Below are 20,724 nucleotides of genomic sequence, written 5' to 3' on the forward strand. Positions count from 1 at the left end.
TGTAGTGAAAACTCTGTAGACCACAGTATGATGTAGAATATGACACAAAGAGACAGACAACACGATTTATTGTTTCAGTTACTGGCGACAAACAGATGTTTGTAATAAAAGGTTTTGAGGTTCATTGTGTGATGTAGTCATGGAAGAATATACACAAACTATAACTTTCTCTACACGTAAAAAATGAAAATTTTTGTTACAATATTTTGTACAATATATTGTATAATATTTGTTACAATAGAAGATATTTTATCTTTTGGATTTTCTAATGGTTTTCTTTTCTCCTAAACAAACACGTAAAAACAAACAAGTGTACCTTTCATATTTGCCAGGAATTAAGATTTAAGGTTTCATGATGACTGATAGGGTTGCATAGACCATTTTGCAGGCAAGACTTAACAAATAAGCATATCAGCAAGTAATTGTATTTGAGGTCACCCACGACGACAGCTAACAAATATTCCACTTGAGGATCTCTGTTCAGTGACATCATGCCCTTTAGATGTCTAAGTACTTTCCACTATGCGACAGGAATCCCCTAGTCACTTTCGAAACACCCCCGCTCGCCCACCCCCCACCAGGTTTCACTTCCACAAGTAAACTCTGTTTCATAAAACTAAAAGAGAGGTCTCTTATTTACACACACACATGACCTAGGTTAAACCAAAATATCACCAATGCTTTAACGAAGAACATTCATTTCAGTAAGCTTTGGATTTCTGTCGTATTGAATCATTATGTCATTACATCATTATGTATATAATAATGAGATAATGGAGACTTCAAAGTATTCACCAATAGCATTAGTACTGAAATGTTGCACATCTCTAAAAACAGCAAAAATCAGTCATTTCCAGTGCAACACTCATATTCTGATGCTAACCTACATTTCACACATGTGCAGCACTCACTCTCTCTCTCTCTCTCACACACACACACACACACAGGTAATATGATGTAAATATATATAATTAAATATGCCAGACACACATTTTCTGCCTTGTTTACTACCCACCTAAAGGTGAAAAGGAGGTTGTCTTGGACAAATGATGCCTAGTTTCTCTTCATTACTATCTACAAACTGAAGTACCTCAGCACTTTTGAGTTTGGCCAGGCGAGCTTTTACACTACTGTTTACTGCCTCTCTAAATAAGATGTTCTTTGGATCAATAATGCAATTAAAGGAGCATTACTGCGTATCGTTAATTATCAAAGCACAACCATTTAGACCAGTACATATGAAAGAATGAGCAGCTATTCATTTCAACAGCAAGGCTTAATTCACAGCCATGCAATATTGAGGAGGACGGCATTAATAGGACCATCAATGTGTTTACAGCTTCCATAGAGGTGCCTGTGTACAATTGGTGTTGTGGGCTGTGCCAACTTGTCGATAGTCACTAACTGTAAAAGTTTGCATTTGGCAAACTGTGCAGAAGTCTTGCTTTGACGTGATCAACTGTCCCCCCCTTTTTTTTTACACCTCCTCAGGAGCTGCAATCTCTGTGGTGGAGAATTTCCCCTGGGGGCCACTAGGTGGTGCACTTCAACGACCTCCTAAAGGCTGAGTCATGTCAGGCTCCACTACCAGCGCAGAGTCAAACACTCCAAGTCTGAAAACACAAACAGATTTGTGTTATCGGCACGAGTAATCAGAGGCTCAGAAAACCACCAAACACCACCAAACCTAGGCAGTGTGAGAAAACGCAAGCACTCCCCTTCCCTGCTGTGCCAGCACTGACCACTAGATGGGGATAGTGTTAACCAGCTGGGCACACAGGAAGCTCAGCCCTTGTTACCTTTCTATAATATGGTTGTTGTTTTGCAATTCCTGTGCCACCAACTTCATCTCATCCTTTAGCCTCTTCATTCTGAAATACAAAACGTGTCTGGATTATGTCTAGCAGACCCTACTGGAAAACCTGCTTAGCCAAGAAGAAGGAAGTATGCCATGTGTACTATTTTCATGTTTTGCAGAGCTGGTTTTCAAGCAACCCACCGAAGAATCATGTGGTCTTTATTTTTTGGACCATCCATGGCCTCGGGGTTCTGAAGAGCTTGGACCACTCTGTCCAGAACCTGTCAACAGAAGACACAGTATTTGCTCTATTCATTGAAGTTGCTCTCCAACGTTTTCAAGTGTCTGGTGAGTGAGTCAGCCAAGCAGCTGTAAGCAGTCATCTAGGTAAGCAGGTAAGTAGTCAGGTAACTCTGTGACTATCCCGTGTTTTGTCCTGAGATGAACCCAGTGCTACAGAAATGGCAGTCTGTAACATTAGCACAATTGCTTATAAACCACCTTCAGAGATAGATAGATAGATAGATAGATAGATAGATAGATAGATAGAGACTCATATTTGACTGACCTTGGTCTGACTTCTTTCACACATCTGAAGATCTCCTATTAGCTGCAGGAGGGATGCACTAAAGTGCTCCAACTTTGAATGCATGTCATACAATGTGCTATAGACGGGGATGGAGACACACACATCGACTTCATTACCATATTTGATCACCATATTCAATTTAAGTCCTCAAAGCCAAGTATGTGCTGATGTAAAATGATGTAAAAATTTGCATTGCTCTAAAGAGGAGTCATAATCATTGCCTGCATCATTACTGAGTAATCTGTGGGGTGATGTCAGCCAGTATGACCTCATCTCTCACAAGCACAACATGCCTCACCCGCTCCACGTCTGCACGGCCGTCAGGACATCCTGGTACTTCTGCAGACAGTCCTCTCGGAACAGAACCTTCACCTTTTTAATGGTGGACAACAGGTTGAACCTGGGGAGAGAGCATGAGAGCAGGCGTCACAGTGAAAACAGCCTCAACGGGAGACTTAAAAAGTTGGAAAACGTGGCCACTCACTTCTCAAACTTGTGGATCTGCTCATCGTTGTAGACGAGCTCTAGAGGGGAGGACAAGATAGAAATTCAGTCAGGGACATATCTGAGAATCCCGGTCGTGCCTCCCCTTTCTTATCTGTATCAGAGAGCTCTTTTTCCTGGGCCCCCTCCAGAGAGTCCTATCTAACGTTATCAGTCCCGCAGTGCATGCTGGGAGATCTCCCCGCTACGTCTGCCATGATGCAGCTCCCACTTCCGCACCATTAGATAAGGTAGCACGCAGACCACTGCGGTGGTACTGATAGGCAGGAATCTGACCCACTTCATAAAAACCCTGGACAGAGGGAAACGGAAGCAGATTTTCTGGACATACCCAACTCCCTCACCACATGCACGGACTCTTGCTCATAATATGACTGGTCTTGTGATCACTATTGATGATTGTGATTTACTGCTTCATGGATTAAATGTAAAATTATGCACCATCAGCATCTAACCCCATCTTAATCCAAGTGGCTGGTAGTCTCACAGTAACTGGAAAAAAGTCATTTGGTGACCATACCCACTTAAACCATTTTAACCATCATGTCCATTAGAGATGGGATCAGCAAATATACTCACTGCCCGTCCGCTTGTCTTTGTAATACTGCTGATGCACTGCAAATGTCTTCTCCAGAAGGACCTCCATCTTCTGAACACTGCACCAAGGGAAAGGATGGAACTGACTCCTTCACTCTCCATTCATTAAGCAACCATTAAGAATGTAATTATCTAGAGTAGCACACAATTTTAATGCCATGGTCAACAAACTGGTCACCCCGAGGAGAATATATCGATTTTCCCATTATTCTGATAGACGCTAATTTACTCACCCAGGAAGTAGTCCATTTTGATACATGAGCAGTGTTTACATGCAATTTAGCTTTACAAATGTTCCGCACCTTCTGTCTACGGCCAGTGTCTCAGAGTGTTTGGCCAGGTCCACGTGTAAATGGTGCAGGGTGCCCTGGAATCCTCGGATGCTGCCGCCATACACAAGCATGTTCTCCTTGATCTGGGGAAAGCAGAAACGTTCCTCATGTGCAACTTCTATGTGTACACACCCCCCCTCTTGCTACCGAGTTCTTACCAGGCCAAGTTTCTCCATGTTGCTAGAGGCATCGCAGAAGTCGAATGGAAGCTGGTCTCTGCTGGTGAGAAAGAGAAAGAGAGAGAGAGAGAGATAGAGATAGATAGATAGAGAGAGAGAGAGAGAGAGAGAGAGAGATTAGCAAAAATGATGAACATAGCCAGCTCATATTAACTTTACAAACACCATGGCGCAGTGACAAACACCACTGCTTCAGAGCCCTACATGCTAATGGCGTGTGAGAATTAGAATAAGGGTCCTCACAGTGTCTGTAGTGTCTCCTCCGTGCTCAGGCAGGACAGCAGTTTCATGTTCACCATGGCGACCTTGTGAGCTATGTTATTGCACTCGACACGTGCGCTCTCACTAGTAATGAGGAAGAAAAACAAAACAATAGACACCAAAAGACAAACAGATAAACCAGCGTGTTCACTTGCAGTGGAAAGAGGAAGCTCTTTGCTAGATTTGCAATTTCAGAAAGTATATCTGGACACACAATGTAAACATTAAAGCAACAATTGACTACTTACGTTTCACTGTAGAAGCCCTGTAGCAGTAGGTCCCTGTGCATGTGCAGACGACGTACCATCAGCAGGTACTGGTGAACCACTCCAACCATGGTCTATGGAGAACAGCAGGGTTTGGATGGATATATACTAGTGCTGTCAATTCCAGGTGCCGCGATTAAAAGTCCTCACCAGGATTTTGCTCAAGCTTGCTAGATTTTCTAATTAGCAATCCAGGTAAAATTAGTGGAATCAACACAATCCAGGAAGCCTGAGCAAAATCCTGGTGAGGACTTTTAATCGCGGCACCTGGAATTGACAGCACTAATTATATATATATATAAAATATACAGGATATATTAGTGGTGGGACTTTAATGCGTTAATTTCGATATATAATTTATAATTTAAATATAAGAAACTTCCAAATAGAAGTACAAACACAAATAGTGTTATTTGCACTTTATGTAGGAAGGAGTTCGCTTATCACAGGAGCACTTTCACCCTTCGTTACCACCTCAACGCAAAACATGTTGGGGCAAACGCGCAGGTCAGTAATGATAACTTAGCTGCTAAATGTATTCCTAGTACGATAGGGTGACCAAACGTCCGTATTTCCCGGGACATGTCCGTATTTCACATCCTGTCCCTGGCGTCCCAGGTTTTTTTAAAGTGAGGAAATGTCCTGGTTTTTAAATTACCTTCATTGGACCATTAAGACTGATTAAACTTAATTAAGACTGGATTAAACTTTCACGAGTGACCGTAGCGTGCGACTCCGCACACCTCGCGTGAGCGGCGGAGGCGTTTAAACTTGACGCGTCACATTATTTGCAGTGTTGTTCGCTCTCTGTGGTCAAAGATAAAGGCTTACAATAAGCGCTACACATTGCGTCAACTGATGCAAGTTACAAACTGCCGTCCAGAAAGACAATGTGGAAGAAAATCCAGCAGCTGTATGATGAGGAAAGGGAAGTAAAACAGGTTATTGTGAAGAGTGCCACAAATGTGGCTCTGACTGGGGATCACTGGACCTCTGTTAGCAACAAGAATTATCTTGGTGTGACAGCTCATATTATAGATGATGAATGGAAGATCCAGTCATTTGCTTTGATCATGCAGAAGACCACTTCTAGGCACTATGGAGATGCCTGTGGCAGAGGCCTGGGAAATTAAAGAAAAAGTATACCATCTAAAATGGTATTAAAAAACATCTTATGATTTACTTCAATTGTTCTTATTCTTCCAATATCCTGAGCAAAACTCCCAAAATTAAACAACATTTTTGGTCAGAATTTCCAGTGTTCTGAAAACTGTTTGCTCTGTTTTCTGCACTCATCTATTGGTCTGTGTAGTACAGGGGTGCCCATTACGTCGATCGCGATCAGGAAGTGTCGGTCGATCGCGAAGGAATGCAGGTAGATCGCATGACATTAAAAAGTAGTGGATGAATGACAGGATATTGTCCATCTGCTCTGACAGTTGTATATATACACCGCCCCGGTAACAATTTACGTTCGCCACCCCCCCGTCAACAATTTACACTCAGGGCGAGGTAGATCTTTCTGACTTGGTCATCTTATAAGTAGCTTGCAACCTGAAAATTTGTGGGCACCCCTGGTGTAGTACACTGGTGGAAAAACAAACAAGATGTTGAAGTTTATGCTTATGTTCATTTCATTCAAACTTAAATTAATGTGATTAATTAATTACAAAGCTTCTGATTAATTTTTTTGATCGCATCCCACCCCTAATATATTTTATATATTAGTGATTATGAAGAAGGGGTTGTTGCCTACTTTTGAGAAAACATAATCTGCTGCGACGTCAAACCGTGAGGGCATGGGTGGTGCTTCGGCTGGGGAGGGGGGAGGGGGGGGGGGGGGAGAGAGAAAGAAATCAAGTTTATGTGCTATGTGGATCACGATGTGCTGACTAACATACTGGCAAATAACTTATCATTGACAGTAACCTATTAACCAAAACATAACCTATGCAGCAACACTTAAAGAGCCCATACTGTATACCATGTGAGACACTAAAATTACTATTAAAAAAAAATATTTTTATCCATTTTTATTTTAAGTCTATCAGCAAAGCACATCAAGATGCTGACACTTACTGCTTCTCCAATACTGATCATTTGACTAAACTGGGACCATAGTTGTCTTTTGTCTAATCAACTCCCCATATCGCAGGCACTACGTCACAGCATCACAGATTCAACAGGCACTGTATCACGACCTACTCCTTACGTTCTCTAGGGGGCAGTGCAGCTATTTTCTCTGGCTGCTGGCTGAGCAGGAAGATGGGTCGTTCTTCGGTGGTGTGTGGCAGGTTGACCACCTTCATGGTGGCTTCTAGGGGCAGTGAGTGGCCCTGGAACAGGTACTGCTGGACCTCTGGTGCAATCCCTGTCTGGGCCTGGACGTCTTCAAAGAAGACTGAAACCCTGCGTCCAAATCAAGGAACAAACAAATTCATAGGAGGATGGGCGTCTACACTGGACTTTGGCAAATGCATGGAAAACAAACTGTATGTATGCTGTAAATGTCTAACATTTTAAGGTAAATTTACATTTTACCTTACATTTAAACATTTGGTATCTACAGAATTTCGAGGGGTATCCAGTGATCACTTATTGCTATCAGTCACCAGAGTGGTGACACAAACGTTGCAGGAGCACGTTCGACACGTTTTACTCACGTGTGGTAGAAGTGGATGTAGATGCAGTGGGCTGTGGCCTGGTGGAGGGAGAAGACGTGAACTTTGAAGCGCTGAATGATGTCCATGCTTGCTGTGAAGAACTGGTTGAAATCCCAGCACTTCTCCTGGTTGGCCTCCAGGATGCCAGCCAACAATGGTTCTAGCAGCTTCCTCAGTCCCCTAGAGGCCAATGGAAGAACACACAAGGGCTGGATATGACGACTGAGATGTTAAGCTATACCTGTACAGCCTTATTCTTCTTAAATTATTAAGACAAAGTGAAGTATTTTAACAGACCTTGAACAAGGCTAGTTCTGAACAAAAAAGTGCAACTTGTTTTTGAACATTCCTGGTTCCAAAAAGTCTGACTTGCTGAAATACGGTGGTGTGAAAAAGTGTTTGCCAATTTATATATTAAGGGATTTTTTTTTCTCCCTTAATAATAAACATCTTCATTTAAAAATAGCATTTATGTTTACCTGTGTTGTCTTTGACTAATACTTAAATTGGTTTGATGTTCCAAAACATTTAAGTGTGACAAACATGGAAAAAATCAGGAAACCAGGAAGGGGGCAAAAGCTTTTTCACACCACTGTACCTTAATTAGTTGCCTGAGGTGTTGAGTTAGGTTTGGAACTAAAATCAGTACGTCAACAGTCTTTGGGTGAAAGGCTGAATATTCCAGTGATGTTTCTTCCTTAATGAATGAATGAATCAATCAAATTGATTCATCTGAAACACTCACTGTGATAGCTGGCAGTAGTGAGGTAGGTGGTATCTCCACTCGATAGGTCCATCCTCCACTTTCTGGACTCCTGCAATCGCCCCCTCTGGCTTTTCATTAGTGATCTTATACCTACCAACAACAGGGATCACCAGGCTTATTACTGTAATATCAACCCCCGTCATATGGGGTGTTAATCAGCACATGCTGCACTGCACCACTCCCTCGGGGCTTCACAAATATCATGCTCCACATGTCTGTGTGTAAGGAAGTGTCCTTACACACAGACATGTATGTCAACCACAGGTGCTACACAGTCCGAGTGACCAGGTTGAAAAATCTGATGAAATGGAGCCTGCGTGTCTTGCAGCCCTTGAGAGAAGATGGCGGACAGACCAAGGCCATGTTTGACACGTACATCATCTCTCTGTTTTTGCGCGGGCCTCCGAACGGGATAAAGGGCAGCCTGCCGGTGGCAGCGTGGTAGAAGGTCACGCCAATGCTCCAGAGATCCACGGTAACACCAAAGCTATTTTGCTGGGGCTTCCTCAGCACGGCACGTCGATACATGTCTGGGTGCTGCACATAACATGCGACAGAACAGCTTCTCAATCAGGCACGGACATCTCTCCAGCAACACAATGGCTCACATTTACCAGGCACTTCAGAGGATCAAGTGTGATCTGGGATCAATTCTCAGTTTCAATTTTGCGATTACACTACTACGTTAAAAGCCCCTGCTAATGTCTTAATCGGAAATTAGTGCTACCTTTGGATGGCCAATGTTTGGCAAGGAGCTACCGTGTAGAATGGTCACAATATGAATATCCTGGAAATACAACAACTACAGTTCACTCTCCTAGCAGATGATGTTGCGGACCTCACCAGATACTCTTCTGTGCCATATATGGACATGAACGTCTCCCCATCCTCCAGTTTCCGAGCAGCGCCGAAGTCCGTGAGCTTGTAGATGGAGCGTCCATCCACCCCCACCTGCCTCATGATGTTACCCGGTTTGATGTCACGGTGGACCACCTCGTTGTCACGCAAATGTTTCATCCCGTTAACTAGGAATCCAAAGTCAAATGCGGTGAACAGTTGCTCAGACAGAGAGAAGACTAAGGATGCGAGATACACGTCTCACAATTTTCACCTCCACTAAACAAATGAAACTCCTGTTATATTATACGGTTATAAGTTCCTAACAATCTTTATTCATATATACAATGTTATTAGCTACACACTAATAGTTTGCTTCTATAGCCCATCAGTTCTGGACCACAACACAACTGTAGGCTGCAAATTTTGCAGAACTGCCCACCAGTAACACCGACATGGATAAAACTGACTCAATAACGGCTACGTCCCTATGGAGATAAACTGATCCCTGATAAATAGTGTCTATGAAGTAGGCCAGTGACCGCAAGTACGAGGCCAAAGACTTCAATAAAATGTTTGTGTCTTTACGCTTACCCACACTTTGTAGCACAATAAGATATTCTGATTCAGGCAGGCCATAGTAGTTCTCATAGTCTTCCAGGTGGTTAAGCAGACTTCCTCCTGAACACAGTTCCATTAACAGAACATTCTGCTGGCTGTTTATCTGCATCTACAAAAAAAAAAAAAAAAAAAAAAAAACCCCAAACCAAAGATTTTTATTAAAATGCACAATTTTATTTTTAAACAGTTGCTGACAAGTCTGACAAGACTGTATGCTGCTGTAATTCACTTTTTTCCATTTCTGCTACCTTCCAGCATTTGAAGCAAACCAATGAGTCTCCCCTTCAATACCACACGGCCCCTTCAATCCCACATGCCGTTGCTTTCCAACCTTCCTCTAAAGCACTTCTGAAGACATGCACACCTAGAGTAGCCTAAAGGGGCAAAATACTTATGGAAGTGGAAATCTTCTAAGATGTACTGATAATAAATGTTGACTTCAAAATCATTTTAAGAACATAATGATTTAGTATTTAAAGACTGTCTAGAAGAGTGCTCTTTGTAATTCAGACAAATCTGAGGACTTAAGGTAGCTGAACACTCAGGTAAATATGAATATTTTTAATAATATAAAACATGTCCTAAAATCATTTGCTTTGTTAGTTTTACTAAAATTCAATTACAGCCCAGCAGTCAGACTTAAACAAGCAAAAACTACCAAGAGAAATAGACAGGCAGTCACACCCTCCCACGCATCTACTCATATACCAACATACACACTAGTGTGGGATAAGCAACGTCAGTCAGGAGATAACCACCTCCTCCACAGCGAAGAGTTGGACGATATTGACGTGATTCAGCTTTCTCAAAATCTCGAACTCTCTCATCTGGACTTCATACGGTCGGGCGTAGCTCCCCGTGTTGAAGACCTTCGCCGCAACCAGCTCACCGGTTTTCTTTAAAGAGACGGAGGCATGAGAGACATTTGAGTCACGTGGAAATAATTCAGTCTACGCAACACCTCAGGGTGGGAAGCCATCGTGTCAGAGCTTTTACTTTGTTTCGCGCTTTGTAGACATTCGATGTCGCTCCCTGCCCAAGAACATCCTCGAGATACCAAATGTAGTTCGCTGTACTCCTCGTCATGGCCCTCACACCTGTAAAAAAAAGTACGATTAATACGACATCCTCCACCTAAACGGGCAAGACGTGTGGAGGAATACATGTCCACCATTTAATCAACTCCTGTATACAGCACACGTGTCAGATTTAGGTGATTGGAAAACCTAAAAGGTCAACCCACATTTACATGAACTGACCATATTCTTGTTTTGCAAAGGAGTTGCACCTCGTGGACTTAGCTCATGTATTGCATATACATCTTTTCAGCCTACAAACTGTTCATCAATGCCTACGCAGAACATTTTGCTCCAATTCTCGAACTTAATGTCAAGTCCTGTCGACTTAAAACCATAAAATGTAAGCACCTCCTCTAGTTGACCAAATAAAAAGGTCAGTAATATCACTGTACCTGTAGGTTCACAGATCAATCGCTCAGTGGCACCAGAACCCACGTTTTCCGCACTGATTAAGTTCTTAACGAGAACGTGTCAATAAACAAGGAAACGGTCCATGACCTGTGGAAAGTAAGAGTTCAGATATCACGAAAAGTCAGATATAAGTGTTTGCTGCCATGTTGTTTTAAAAGTGGGTGAAATTCTGAAAGTGCATTTTCGCTAGATCATTAGGCTAAATCAGTCAAGTTATACGACATTTCCCCCTAATTCACGGATTGGTAGGCAAATGTAAAAAAAGAAAAGGAATCAAAACGAACCATTCTGATCTTTAAGCCAATATGATCTGGAGATGAGTTAATCCTAGAGAATGCAGCATGAAGGGCTTCTTGTAGGCTACGGACATCTCAAAACAAGTTTTACCGTTTCGACATTAAAACATAATAATTGGGTTAGTTGGTTTCGGTTTAGGAAGCAGCTACTTCCTTGTTTAAATATCTGTTTTTACATCCTCCTTTTTAAGTGTAACGTGCAATTACAAATCAGGAGGACGTTAGAAGAGCCTAAATAAATAGATCAACCATTCACGTCACAAATAAGTTTAGTAAATTTAAATAACATTTAGCATATATTACTTACGACAACACGTATTATACTGAACAATTGTTTTGAACGTAAATTTCAAATGACGTGACGCCATCTAGTGGTTGACCTCAATGATAACACTATCGAAAACGACTTGAACAAATCTCTCCTAAAAATACACCAAATTTACAAGCGACTGTAAAATGCTTCTAGATACTTCTAGTATTGAAACCCGCGCTATTCTGGGCAAAACCACAATTCATATGAAGTGAAACTTCCACCTCAGTAACAATCTTTGGCTCTCCACTGATGGTAAATTCTTACATGGAAGTCATGGATCTTTAGTTAGGTTGAGATTTGTCTCCTGAAATGGTCATGGAACAGGTATTTAGTTTGCAACCGATAATTTACTTACAATTCATGACTTGCATAAGCGAGATACTGAGAGATTTGTTTCTTCAATGCCACACTAAGGATTCGTTAGTTACAGACTAGTCGCATTAATCTTGGAGTACCCACTTTCACATAAATTACACACCACATTTATTCATATTAGTCGTCACGCCAGGTCCTATGAATACCCCCCAAAAGTTAGCAGGCAAGGAGATGTATAGCAAGCAGTTTATTTAAAAAATGTTTACTACAAGAACTACACATAGAATTATATAAGGTGTATTTGAGAGTAAACTACTATTGCTATTACTGTACAGTCATGTACCCCCAAAGAAGAAAGCAAAGAGAAGAATGTACCTCTGTAATGTACACCATTGTATATACAAAGTACATCTGAACACAGGTTTCTCTGATAACAGATACTTAAGTGGACAACTATAAATATATTTGACAAGACAATTAATTTTACAGTCTTGTTTTGTTTAAAATGGAACAGGAAATACATATTTAACAATATTTATGATTTAAAAAAGTAAAATCCTCACTCAATCTGTTCACAAAAGATCCAAACTAGATTCAAGTGCGTAATAATGATTGATTTTAAAATTGTAGATAGAAAAAAAATGATTAAGTGTAAACTGAGGCTTCGGCCAACAGCATAGTAAGAACATTACACATTACACCTGAACACCACCATGCAGATTTCCATGAGTTAATGACATTAAGCAGGTTAATGCCTGTCTTATGACCCCCCTCCCCAACACAACTCACTGTCCAGTTGCCTTATGAGGTATTAGGAACAACATATTGATAAAGTTTCCAATCATAGCTCACAGGAATAAACGCAACAACCTGTTAAGACATTTCAGAACTCCAACACAGCACACTGAAGACTCCATGAAAAGTAATGTCAGAAGTTTTCCTTAAAAAGACTCAAACATTTTAATTGAAAAGAAAAATGCATCAGCAAGCTGCTTTTTTTCCCCCTCCAGACATTTAAAGTTGAGCATCACTAAAGGGTTTCCCAGTGCTCATCTCAGACGTGCCAGAAAGGCTTCTAATAACAAGCTTCTGTTTCTCCGAGAACTTACTGAACCGGCCTCAGTCTTGTTTTCCCCCCTGATCTTGACACATGTATCCCACGTTATTTTTGCCCCAGTCCACTGCATTACCACTGCAGGCGTGCAGTTTTCACCAAAATAGTCATCCTAATATAGGCCCAAAGTTACGGCCCCCGCCTGGAAAAATAACATCCTCCTCCAGCCTCCTTGGAAGCTGTAAGAGGATAAGATGGAGGAGGCCTGACCTTCAGACGGAACTCGCAGAGACAAGCTCGAAAGGATTTTGACTCATCACATGCTGGAGTTGGAGATTTCCAGTATAACAATTATTTTCTGTGATTTACCGGCATGTTGCGGGGAGACCAGCATGGAAGAAAATGGAGTTTTGCTGCAGAACACATAGGTGAGACTGACCGTCTGCAGCAGGCTCCAACGCAAACCCCTCCTGCCATCCGCCATGCACAGTGAGGGCCCAAGAGCCTCCCATGCTGATCTAGGATCAGTTATGGTATGATATATTCATTTGGATGATGAAATGGGCAATAAACAAATGCTGAACACCTATTCTGAGACACTGGATAAACATGCTGCTGACTTGCAACCGAGCTGGGAGGAGTCTGGCCTCCTTCAGGTCCTCTCGTCTGTCCCAGTGTACAGCAAACCAAAGCTCAACAGAGCCAAAATGCCATTTAGTACAAAATCATTCTTGGTGAAATCTGCTACAAAAATGTATGTTCTACATGTCTGACTTATAAAGCGTAAAGTTAAAACTATACATACATACACACATACATACAAACATACTTACAGATACACTGTTTTCATGATACACACTCAAGGCCAAAAAACAGCCTATGAGAATTCTAAATAAAATCTAGCAAGCCAGAAGAAAACAAATTTGTGCTTCAATCTATGAAAAAAAGCAATGAATCAAATGGTTCAACAAACTCACAAGACATTGCTCATTGACAATTTTCAATATTTTTTTCCAGTTATCATGATTTCGTGTACACAGAAAAAAAATGTTCTTGCTGAATTTTTTATTTTTTGACATCGTAATCGCAGGTCGTTAGGAAAAGCTGCTAGTCTATTAAAAAGTGCTTGTGAATCTATTGTCAGGAGGGAGGTGCGTGAGAGTCGGCACAACGTTGCGGCGTGCAGCACGTGTGATGCATGGAGCCCTCGGGTGTAGAGGGTTTACTGTTAAGTCCACAGCGATGCACACAGGTGCTTCCTGACGTCACCTGCCAAGAATTGTAAGCAGCTAATGACATCACCACCCCGAGGACAAGCAAAATGCATCCGATGTGCTTTCCAACCTGTAGGGGGGCACGGGCTGCATGCTATAGTCTTGGCTCGCGGTTCATTGAGGCGGTTGGTCGTGAGCGGACGGGGCCGCCTGTCGAGAAGCGGGTGGCCCTGTTGAGGGCCACCGGCGTTCAGGGAGTGTGATGACGCGTAGATTTTCGTTCGTGACAAAATGAAGAGAGCCAGCTGCCATGTGGGACTTCCTGCGGAGACCTGTGTCTTAGGAGGACAGCACCGGGAACGGTTCGGACCTCGCCCTCGGTTATGAGCGCTTACAGGACCAATACATGAGGGTACAAGATGGTGTCCTGTGTGCTGATGGCGACGTTTCAGTCAGCACATCATCAAGAAGCTGCATATAAATATTCATTAGTTAAAAGGGTAGTTTTTTTTTCCTGCCCACAGCCATCCTCTGGGCTCATGGTGGAGGGAGTCAGGTTAGTTCACTAATTGTGTCCAGCTCCATGAAGGGAGAGAGAGTCTTTGAGCAGAAAAATAAGAGACAGAGAGAAAGAGAGAGACTTGTTATTCACAGCTATTATTTCTCCAAAGCAACGTGATCCCATAAAAAAAAAAAAAAAAAAAAGTGAAAATCAGCCCCTACAAAGGGAAAACCATCAAACCACACTGACAAACAGGGATCGCCAGCGTCTGTATCCCAGCCGGAATTCATGGGTCACAGCCATACCGAAAAATCACTCCAGGCTTCTTGGCATGTGATTGCAGACCACACAAGCACACTCTCACACCCACACACTCAAGCACTGCGCACTGGAGAGAGCCTGCCAGGATTCCTGTTCTCCATATCTAATCAGTCTAGGAAAAGGAAAAAAGAAAGGGTTCAGTAATGTATTCCTGCACTGAGCACTTATGGGGTCACCGTGAAACCATGTGCTGGAGAACAGCCCGAGGCCGGCCCGCTCCTGGGCCATCAAGCCAGGCATGACTTGTCAGTGGGTGGTGGAGGTGGTGGTGGCGTCGGGGGAACGGTGGTGGTGGGAGACCCCGTGGCGGGGCTGCCCCCAGCCGAACCGCCCTTGGGGAAGACCACGGGCTTGGGCCTGGTGGCTGGCGGCCTGCCGTCGCGGAAGGTGGAAGTGGAGGGGGCGGGGGCGGCGGCCACCGGGGGCAGGGGGCTCTTGGGGGCGGGGCTCTTGCAGGGGCGGAAGGTGGAGGGCACGTCGCTGGCGGAGCTGGAGCTGCGCTGCAGGCCGTGCTGGTGGGGCTCGGCGTCGCGGAGCATGCGGGAGTGCAGGGGGCTGGAGGGCTCGGAGGAACCGCCACCTCCCTTCAGCTGCTCCAGGGTGTCCAGCACCACGTCTGGGGCGTGCTTGACGCTGCTGGGCCTCCCCAGGTCGTGCAGCTCGCTCAGAGCCGTGCTCATGGTGGCCTCCATGTCCTGCGAGAGGGTGAGGGACAGAAAAGACAGAAGGATTACATCGGAAAGAAAGAAAAAGTGATGAGAGGTGGGGAGACAGAGCAGAGAGAGAGAGAGAGAGGGAGGGAGAAAGTGAAAGTGTGAGAAAGTGAAAGTGTATGTGAAAGAGAGAGACAGAGAATCCAATGTCAATGGCCTGTTTTCTTTGGAAGTTGCCTGTGTACAGTGTTTGACCTTCAGCTCATCACTCTATGCCATTTCCCAGCCCCTCAGGACCACTGGAGCTACCGAGCACAACCGTTAGCCAACGCGGCTCGCCTGCCTGCCGTCTCTTCCAAAGGACTCCCCGCACGGCCACATTTCCAGCCAGGGCCTCCAAGCTCTGACAGGCGGCCATTTGAAGACCCTCCACACAGCTGTTCATATAATGCAATGCAGTAAGTAAACAACTCAGCTGGAGGAACCAGTCCTCGAGCGAACCGCCGAGGGACACAGATCCAGGCCCGATGTCCATATCTGCACTTCCCAAGGGGACAGGAAGCCAGATGCAATAGCAGCAATCAGTGCTGATCCCAACAGTGGTGCAGTAAAAAAAATCAGGAGAAAGCCAAGCCAACCCTGTCAGACCCCCCCCCCCCCCCCTCCCCCATTTAATCCACCACATCACAACTGCACGAGTTTCTTTTGCGGCATGTCTGCAAACACCATGGCAAGCGCAAATGAGTTTTTAAGCTCTCGCCACTGGATTATACCGTGCAAGATCTTTCACTAATCAATTCAGATGAAAGAATCTTTGCTGGAGATGACCAGTGCAGATTAGTGTTTCTAAGAGGATTAGGCTTTATAAAACTCAGTTTTAGACTCCAGTTATGCATCAAACATTTTAAATACATCAACAATCCAACTATGATGACTCATTTATAGCTGCTGCAGTATTATAGCAGAATTTTATCCTTTTACAAGCCTTTAGCAGACTTGACCCTCGAGCTGTGGTCCAATCACATTGCTCTATGTAAATTTATAGATTCTGTCTGTTTTATTGGTCCACATTGCTTTGTGGAACTCCTCACATCTCCACTTACAGAAAACCACTTTCTGAACTCCAGAAAGTGCGGCACACTTTCTGAATGCGGCACAGATGACGTATGTCCAAATAAGGCCTGTTACCAACTTATATTTGTGCAGTGTTGACTTTTCTTCTATGTTAAGGCTTAAAAAAAGTGTCCACTACAGAGAGTTCACAGATTCTTACCAAAGTAAGTCCTAATAGTAAATGGTAATATTAAATTACACTATTTCATCATTAGTGCTGTCATCATTACTGTCAGAAACGTGTTACACATGCAATACTACAGTTATGAACTGCAGCTGAACTGTGGCTGTTTGGAGCGCGTGGGTAGAGGTGGAGTAAACCGTGGCCATTTTGAGGGTCACAGGTGGAGTAACATCTCACCTGTGAGCTGCGCTCCACCTGGGCTATGACCTCAGGGTCCATCAGGGGCCGGTGGTTGCTGAAGCTCTTGGAGCGGCCGGCGGGGGCGGCCTTGCGGAGCTGTGGGCTCTCCACCTTGTTCTTGAGGGAGGAGTGGCGGGTGATGGAGTTGAGGACACCATGGGTGCTCACGGGCCGCTTGTCCGAGCCTTCCTTAGGGAGACCCACCGTGGGCACGGAGGCCGTCCGCCCCGCCCCCGCAGAGCCCTCGCTGGCACCCTCCACCGTCCGGAATGTCCTGCGCATGCCGCCCGCCTCCGCCCGCCTCCTGTGGGTGAGGGACACTAAAATAAGGTGTCCGCATCCAATTCTGTGCTTGTGTTGTCCTATACAGCTTCATACATAAGAGCGATGCTGCATATCGTTAACTAATCAATATCCCAGGATTGCGTCCATGCATTCAAATCTCACGATGAATTAAAGTATTCTATGTGTTCGGATTAAATGTAAATTCCAATCAATTGTGCACACATGGCCCATGCTGGCAGTGTGTACTGGCAAACAGGCTCTTACTTGTTAAGGTTGGCCAAGTAAATATCAGCCACATGGCCCCCTGTGGGAGAATTAGCGCTCCCCCTAGTGGACACTTTCTCCTCTACAGCCTCATGGGGTGTATCGAGGTCAGCTTTGGGACTGCCTCGGCCTGTATAACCATCCGCCCTGTGGCACACACACACACACACACACACACACACACACACACACACACACACACACGTATTACATTTAAAAAACAAAAACAAAAAAAGGCACATTTTGCTCGTCACCTCTAGTGTAGAGCAGGGCTTACGTGTCCTGGAGGACGATGTACTGGTGGGGCACCAGGCCGTGGGCCCCGTTGTGCCGGCCCTCCCACCAGTCGTCGGACGCACGGTGGAACAGCAGCAGAGACGCGCCCTTCTTGAAGGACAGCTCGCGACTGGTGCGGCCTGAGTAGTCGAAGCGCGCCACGGCCTCGATCGGGTCAGACTCTGAAACGTTCGAGGAGCCTGGGTTTCAGGATCCGGGTGGAGGAAGAGAGGTGGAGAGATGGGGGGAAAGCGCGAGGGGGGGTGGAGCAGAGCGGAGGAGAGAGGGTTAATGGCGAGGAAGCCAGGCAGGTTAAAGCACGCTCTTCATCACAGCGCTGAGGGAGAGTGTGACGAACACGGGCCACCAACACAACACAACAGGTATGCGGACGTCTGCGCAGGGAAAAGGGCCTTTGAAGCAGCAAAGCGGGTTTGCCAACCTTTGCAGAAGAGAAGCATGCGGGATATGCAAAACTGCATAGATCTCTTATTTCTGGAATTCGACCTTGATGTGACATCATTCACCATGGAATACATTACAACTTGTGTGACTGGAAAGGGGTGTGGAGAAGTGTGTGTGTGTTGCCTAGTCACTCACCATCATCGCTGTTGTGGATCTCTGAGACAGTGTCAGGTGCTGGTTCGTCCACTAGGGGGGGCTCATTGTGTGGACTATCACTATTGTTAAGAGACAAGAGGGGAAATCCTTAATTGAACGTAAGCATGATCTTCAAAGCCACAAACATTAGCTAAGATTTAAACCAAGGTTTGAACCAAGAGCAAACCCTGAGTGTTGCCGAAAACAATTTGGTGCAATTTGGTACTCAAAGTTTTGGTTACTATGAGAGGAATAATCTGGTTTATGTCAATTCAAATCTTTATGGGTCCAGGACCTTGGGTGCTCCTGAGGGCTGTTTACTGTGGGGCATTTATGAAAGGCATACTGTTCCCATATCTCACTCCCACAATGTCCTTTATACTGTCATTTCTCATTCTCTTTCTCTCTCTCTCTCCTCCCTCCTCCCCCCTCTCTCTCTCCCTCTCCATCTCTCTTGCTCTCCCTCAGGTTCAAACTTTCTGTTCTTGTTGCTTTGAAGTGAGAGGGGGTGGAGCAGGACTCGAGATGAAAGCCTCCACGTTGGCTCCCGCTGAGGGCAGGGTCTCCCAGCCTCAGCCCCTCCCCCTCCGTACCCTCAGCAGAGAGCGAAGAAGCGATCTGCACCCCGTCCTCCCGCCCTGTCGTCCCCCGATCCACCCGAGCACGCGACCTGCATCAGGACCGCGACTTAAATCTGGCCCGAGACGATGTCCCGTTTCATCTGCCATGGCGGGAAAATGTATTTTGTGGCATTTGGCGCACTGCTCCAGTGCCAGGATGATTAACTGCCATTCTGCAGAGTTTGCCCTGAGCTCCCTAGACGCACCACGCTAGACGCCAGCCCGGCCCCTTCACCGGAGCACTAAGGACCGGCTCCTTCCATGCACCACGCACAGACTGTCAGGTCAGTGCTTTTTCGCTGCTTCGTCCCACCGGGCAGACACCCACGTGACTTGCACAGCAGAAAGCCAGACGTAATAAAAGCCTGTGTTTTATCAGAGGGGCGTCCGGGGGGGGGGAATGGGGTGGTTGACTGGATGAAGTGATAATCGCTTCTCTGGGAGTCTTGTCTTGGCAAAGCCCATATGCACGGCTGCGTTGTTGCAAATGGCAGCCATCTCTGACCGGACGACTGTGTGTGTGTGTGTGTGTGTGTGTGTGTGTGTGTGTGTGTGTGTGTGTGTGTGTGTGTGTGTGTGTGTGTGTGTGTGTGTGTGTGTACCTTCACTGGGATACTGGCCTCTGTGGAAAAAATTACCAAGTGCGCTGTATTTAGTGTGTGCGCATGTGTGCCTTTTATCTAAAATGCTTTCCATAAAATGGTCCCTTAAGGTTTCTGGGTCCAAGTTTCCAAGTTTCAAGTCAGGGTCCAGATCAGCTGAAGGAAATGTTCAAAACCACTCCAACATACTTCCAGTATCACTCACTACACTATAGCATCACATGGAGGATAGAAACGGAGGAGCCAGTAGGGGGCAACACCACCTCTGCTCCTGCTCAGCCCACTGCCACGTCAGCCCAACGATTCATATCAAACCACGCTTAGAATCCCCTTTCCATCTTCCCTGTACTTCAGACGCCAGACAGCGTTGGACCATATGGGGAAATTTTTTTTTTTTGAAAGCACAAATTCGATAAAAGACCAAGTCCTTAAGAAAAGCACACAATAACCAGTTTGGTCATTAAAAAACCTGCGACAAGCATCAGCAGAGGCCAACGTTGTGGTCATGATAAACAAACGACGGGACAGCCCTGGGCAGCCCCTAACGGAACCACAACTCACCAGTAGTCCTCTACCGCTCCTCCGCGGTTGTAGATGGGTCCCTCGAGGTCGCGCGGGCCAGGAAAGATGCTCTCATGGTGGATGATGATGGTCTTGATCAGCTCGTTGACGTGGGCCTGGCACGAGACCTGATCATGTCCCTCGGGCACCGACATGAGTGTGGGCCCGAAACAGATGGCCAGATTATAGGGGTCCATCATATTGTCCTCACTGTACTGAGACAGGCTACAGCAGCAAGAAGGGGGAAGGGGGGGAAGAGTTAAACATCAAGAATAATTCTTTCTGATATTTAAATTCTTCAACACATTATTATATTATTACATCAACTATATTGTGTACTGTGTTCAGTAAAGGACAGTTGTGATCTGCAGACAATTAATTAGCAGCTCAGCACATTTGTAAATCAACACAAAATACAAAAACTCATTTCTGAATTTAAATAAAATTCTACTACTACAACTACTAAAT

At 44.9% G+C, this 20,724-nt stretch overlaps 2 protein-coding genes across 5 annotated transcripts in view; both read right to left on the reverse strand.

Moving 5' to 3' along the window:
* Positions 1-51: 51 nt before the first annotated feature.
* Positions 52-11,557, reverse strand: ikbke (inhibitor of nuclear factor kappa B kinase subunit epsilon). Its single transcript, XM_076989227.1, has 22 exons — positions 11,188-11,557; positions 10,885-10,990; positions 10,410-10,510; positions 10,172-10,309; positions 9,387-9,522; positions 8,799-8,980; positions 8,332-8,492; positions 7,935-8,045; positions 7,190-7,369; positions 6,739-6,935; positions 6,283-6,341; positions 4,509-4,600; positions 4,243-4,344; positions 3,979-4,036; positions 3,791-3,903; positions 3,471-3,547; positions 2,872-2,911; positions 2,686-2,787; positions 2,367-2,463; positions 2,000-2,079; positions 1,800-1,871; positions 52-1,613 (listed from the first exon to the last, which is right to left on the reverse strand). Exons 3-22 carry the CDS (start codon positions 10,497-10,499, stop codon positions 1,547-1,549), a joined length of 2,154 nt encoding a protein of 717 aa, XP_076845342.1. The 5' UTR covers positions 10,500-10,510; positions 10,885-10,990; positions 11,188-11,557; the 3' UTR covers positions 52-1,546.
* Positions 11,558-12,061: 504 nt separating this feature from the next.
* srgap2 (SLIT-ROBO Rho GTPase activating protein 2) overlaps positions 12,062-20,724 on the reverse strand; it is a 77,280-nt gene continuing 68,617 nt past the window's right edge. For 3 of the 4 annotated variants that reach the window (XM_076989254.1, XM_076989255.1, XM_076989257.1), the window contains 6 exons: positions 20,257-20,481; positions 18,474-18,553; positions 17,875-18,073; positions 17,598-17,744; positions 17,046-17,352; positions 12,062-15,613 (listed from right to left, as the gene is read on the reverse strand). In XM_076989254.1, coding sequence (XP_076845369.1) covers positions 15,146-15,613; positions 17,046-17,352; positions 17,598-17,744; positions 17,875-18,073; positions 18,474-18,553; positions 20,257-20,481 — 1,426 coding nt within the window. In that variant the 3' untranslated portion in view covers positions 12,062-15,145. The remainder of the gene's footprint in view (positions 15,614-17,045; positions 17,353-17,597; positions 17,745-17,874; positions 18,074-18,473; positions 18,554-20,256; positions 20,482-20,724) is intronic. The other variant, XM_076989256.1, reaches the window with a different exon arrangement.

Source organism: Brachyhypopomus gauderio, unplaced genomic scaffold (assembly GCF_052324685.1).
Source record: "Brachyhypopomus gauderio isolate BG-103 unplaced genomic scaffold, BGAUD_0.2 sc66, whole genome shotgun sequence".
In the NCBI taxonomy this organism is placed as follows: Eukaryota; Metazoa; Chordata; class Actinopteri; order Gymnotiformes; family Hypopomidae; genus Brachyhypopomus; species Brachyhypopomus gauderio.

Bases quoted from the DNA above. Each gene is read 5' to 3' on its own strand.
- ikbke (XM_076989227.1), bottom strand. From the start codon at position 10,499: ATGACGAGGAGTACAGCGAACTACATTTGGTATCTCGAGGATGTTCTT. The intron at 3,904-3,978 runs GTAAGAACTCGG...TGCTTTCCCCAG, and splicing joins ACATGGAGAAACTTGGCCTG to ATCAAGGAGAACATGCTTGT. The intron at 1,614-1,799 runs GTAACAAGGGCT...TTGTGTTTTCAG, and splicing joins AACAACCATATTATAGAAAG to ACTTGGAGTGTTTGACTCTG.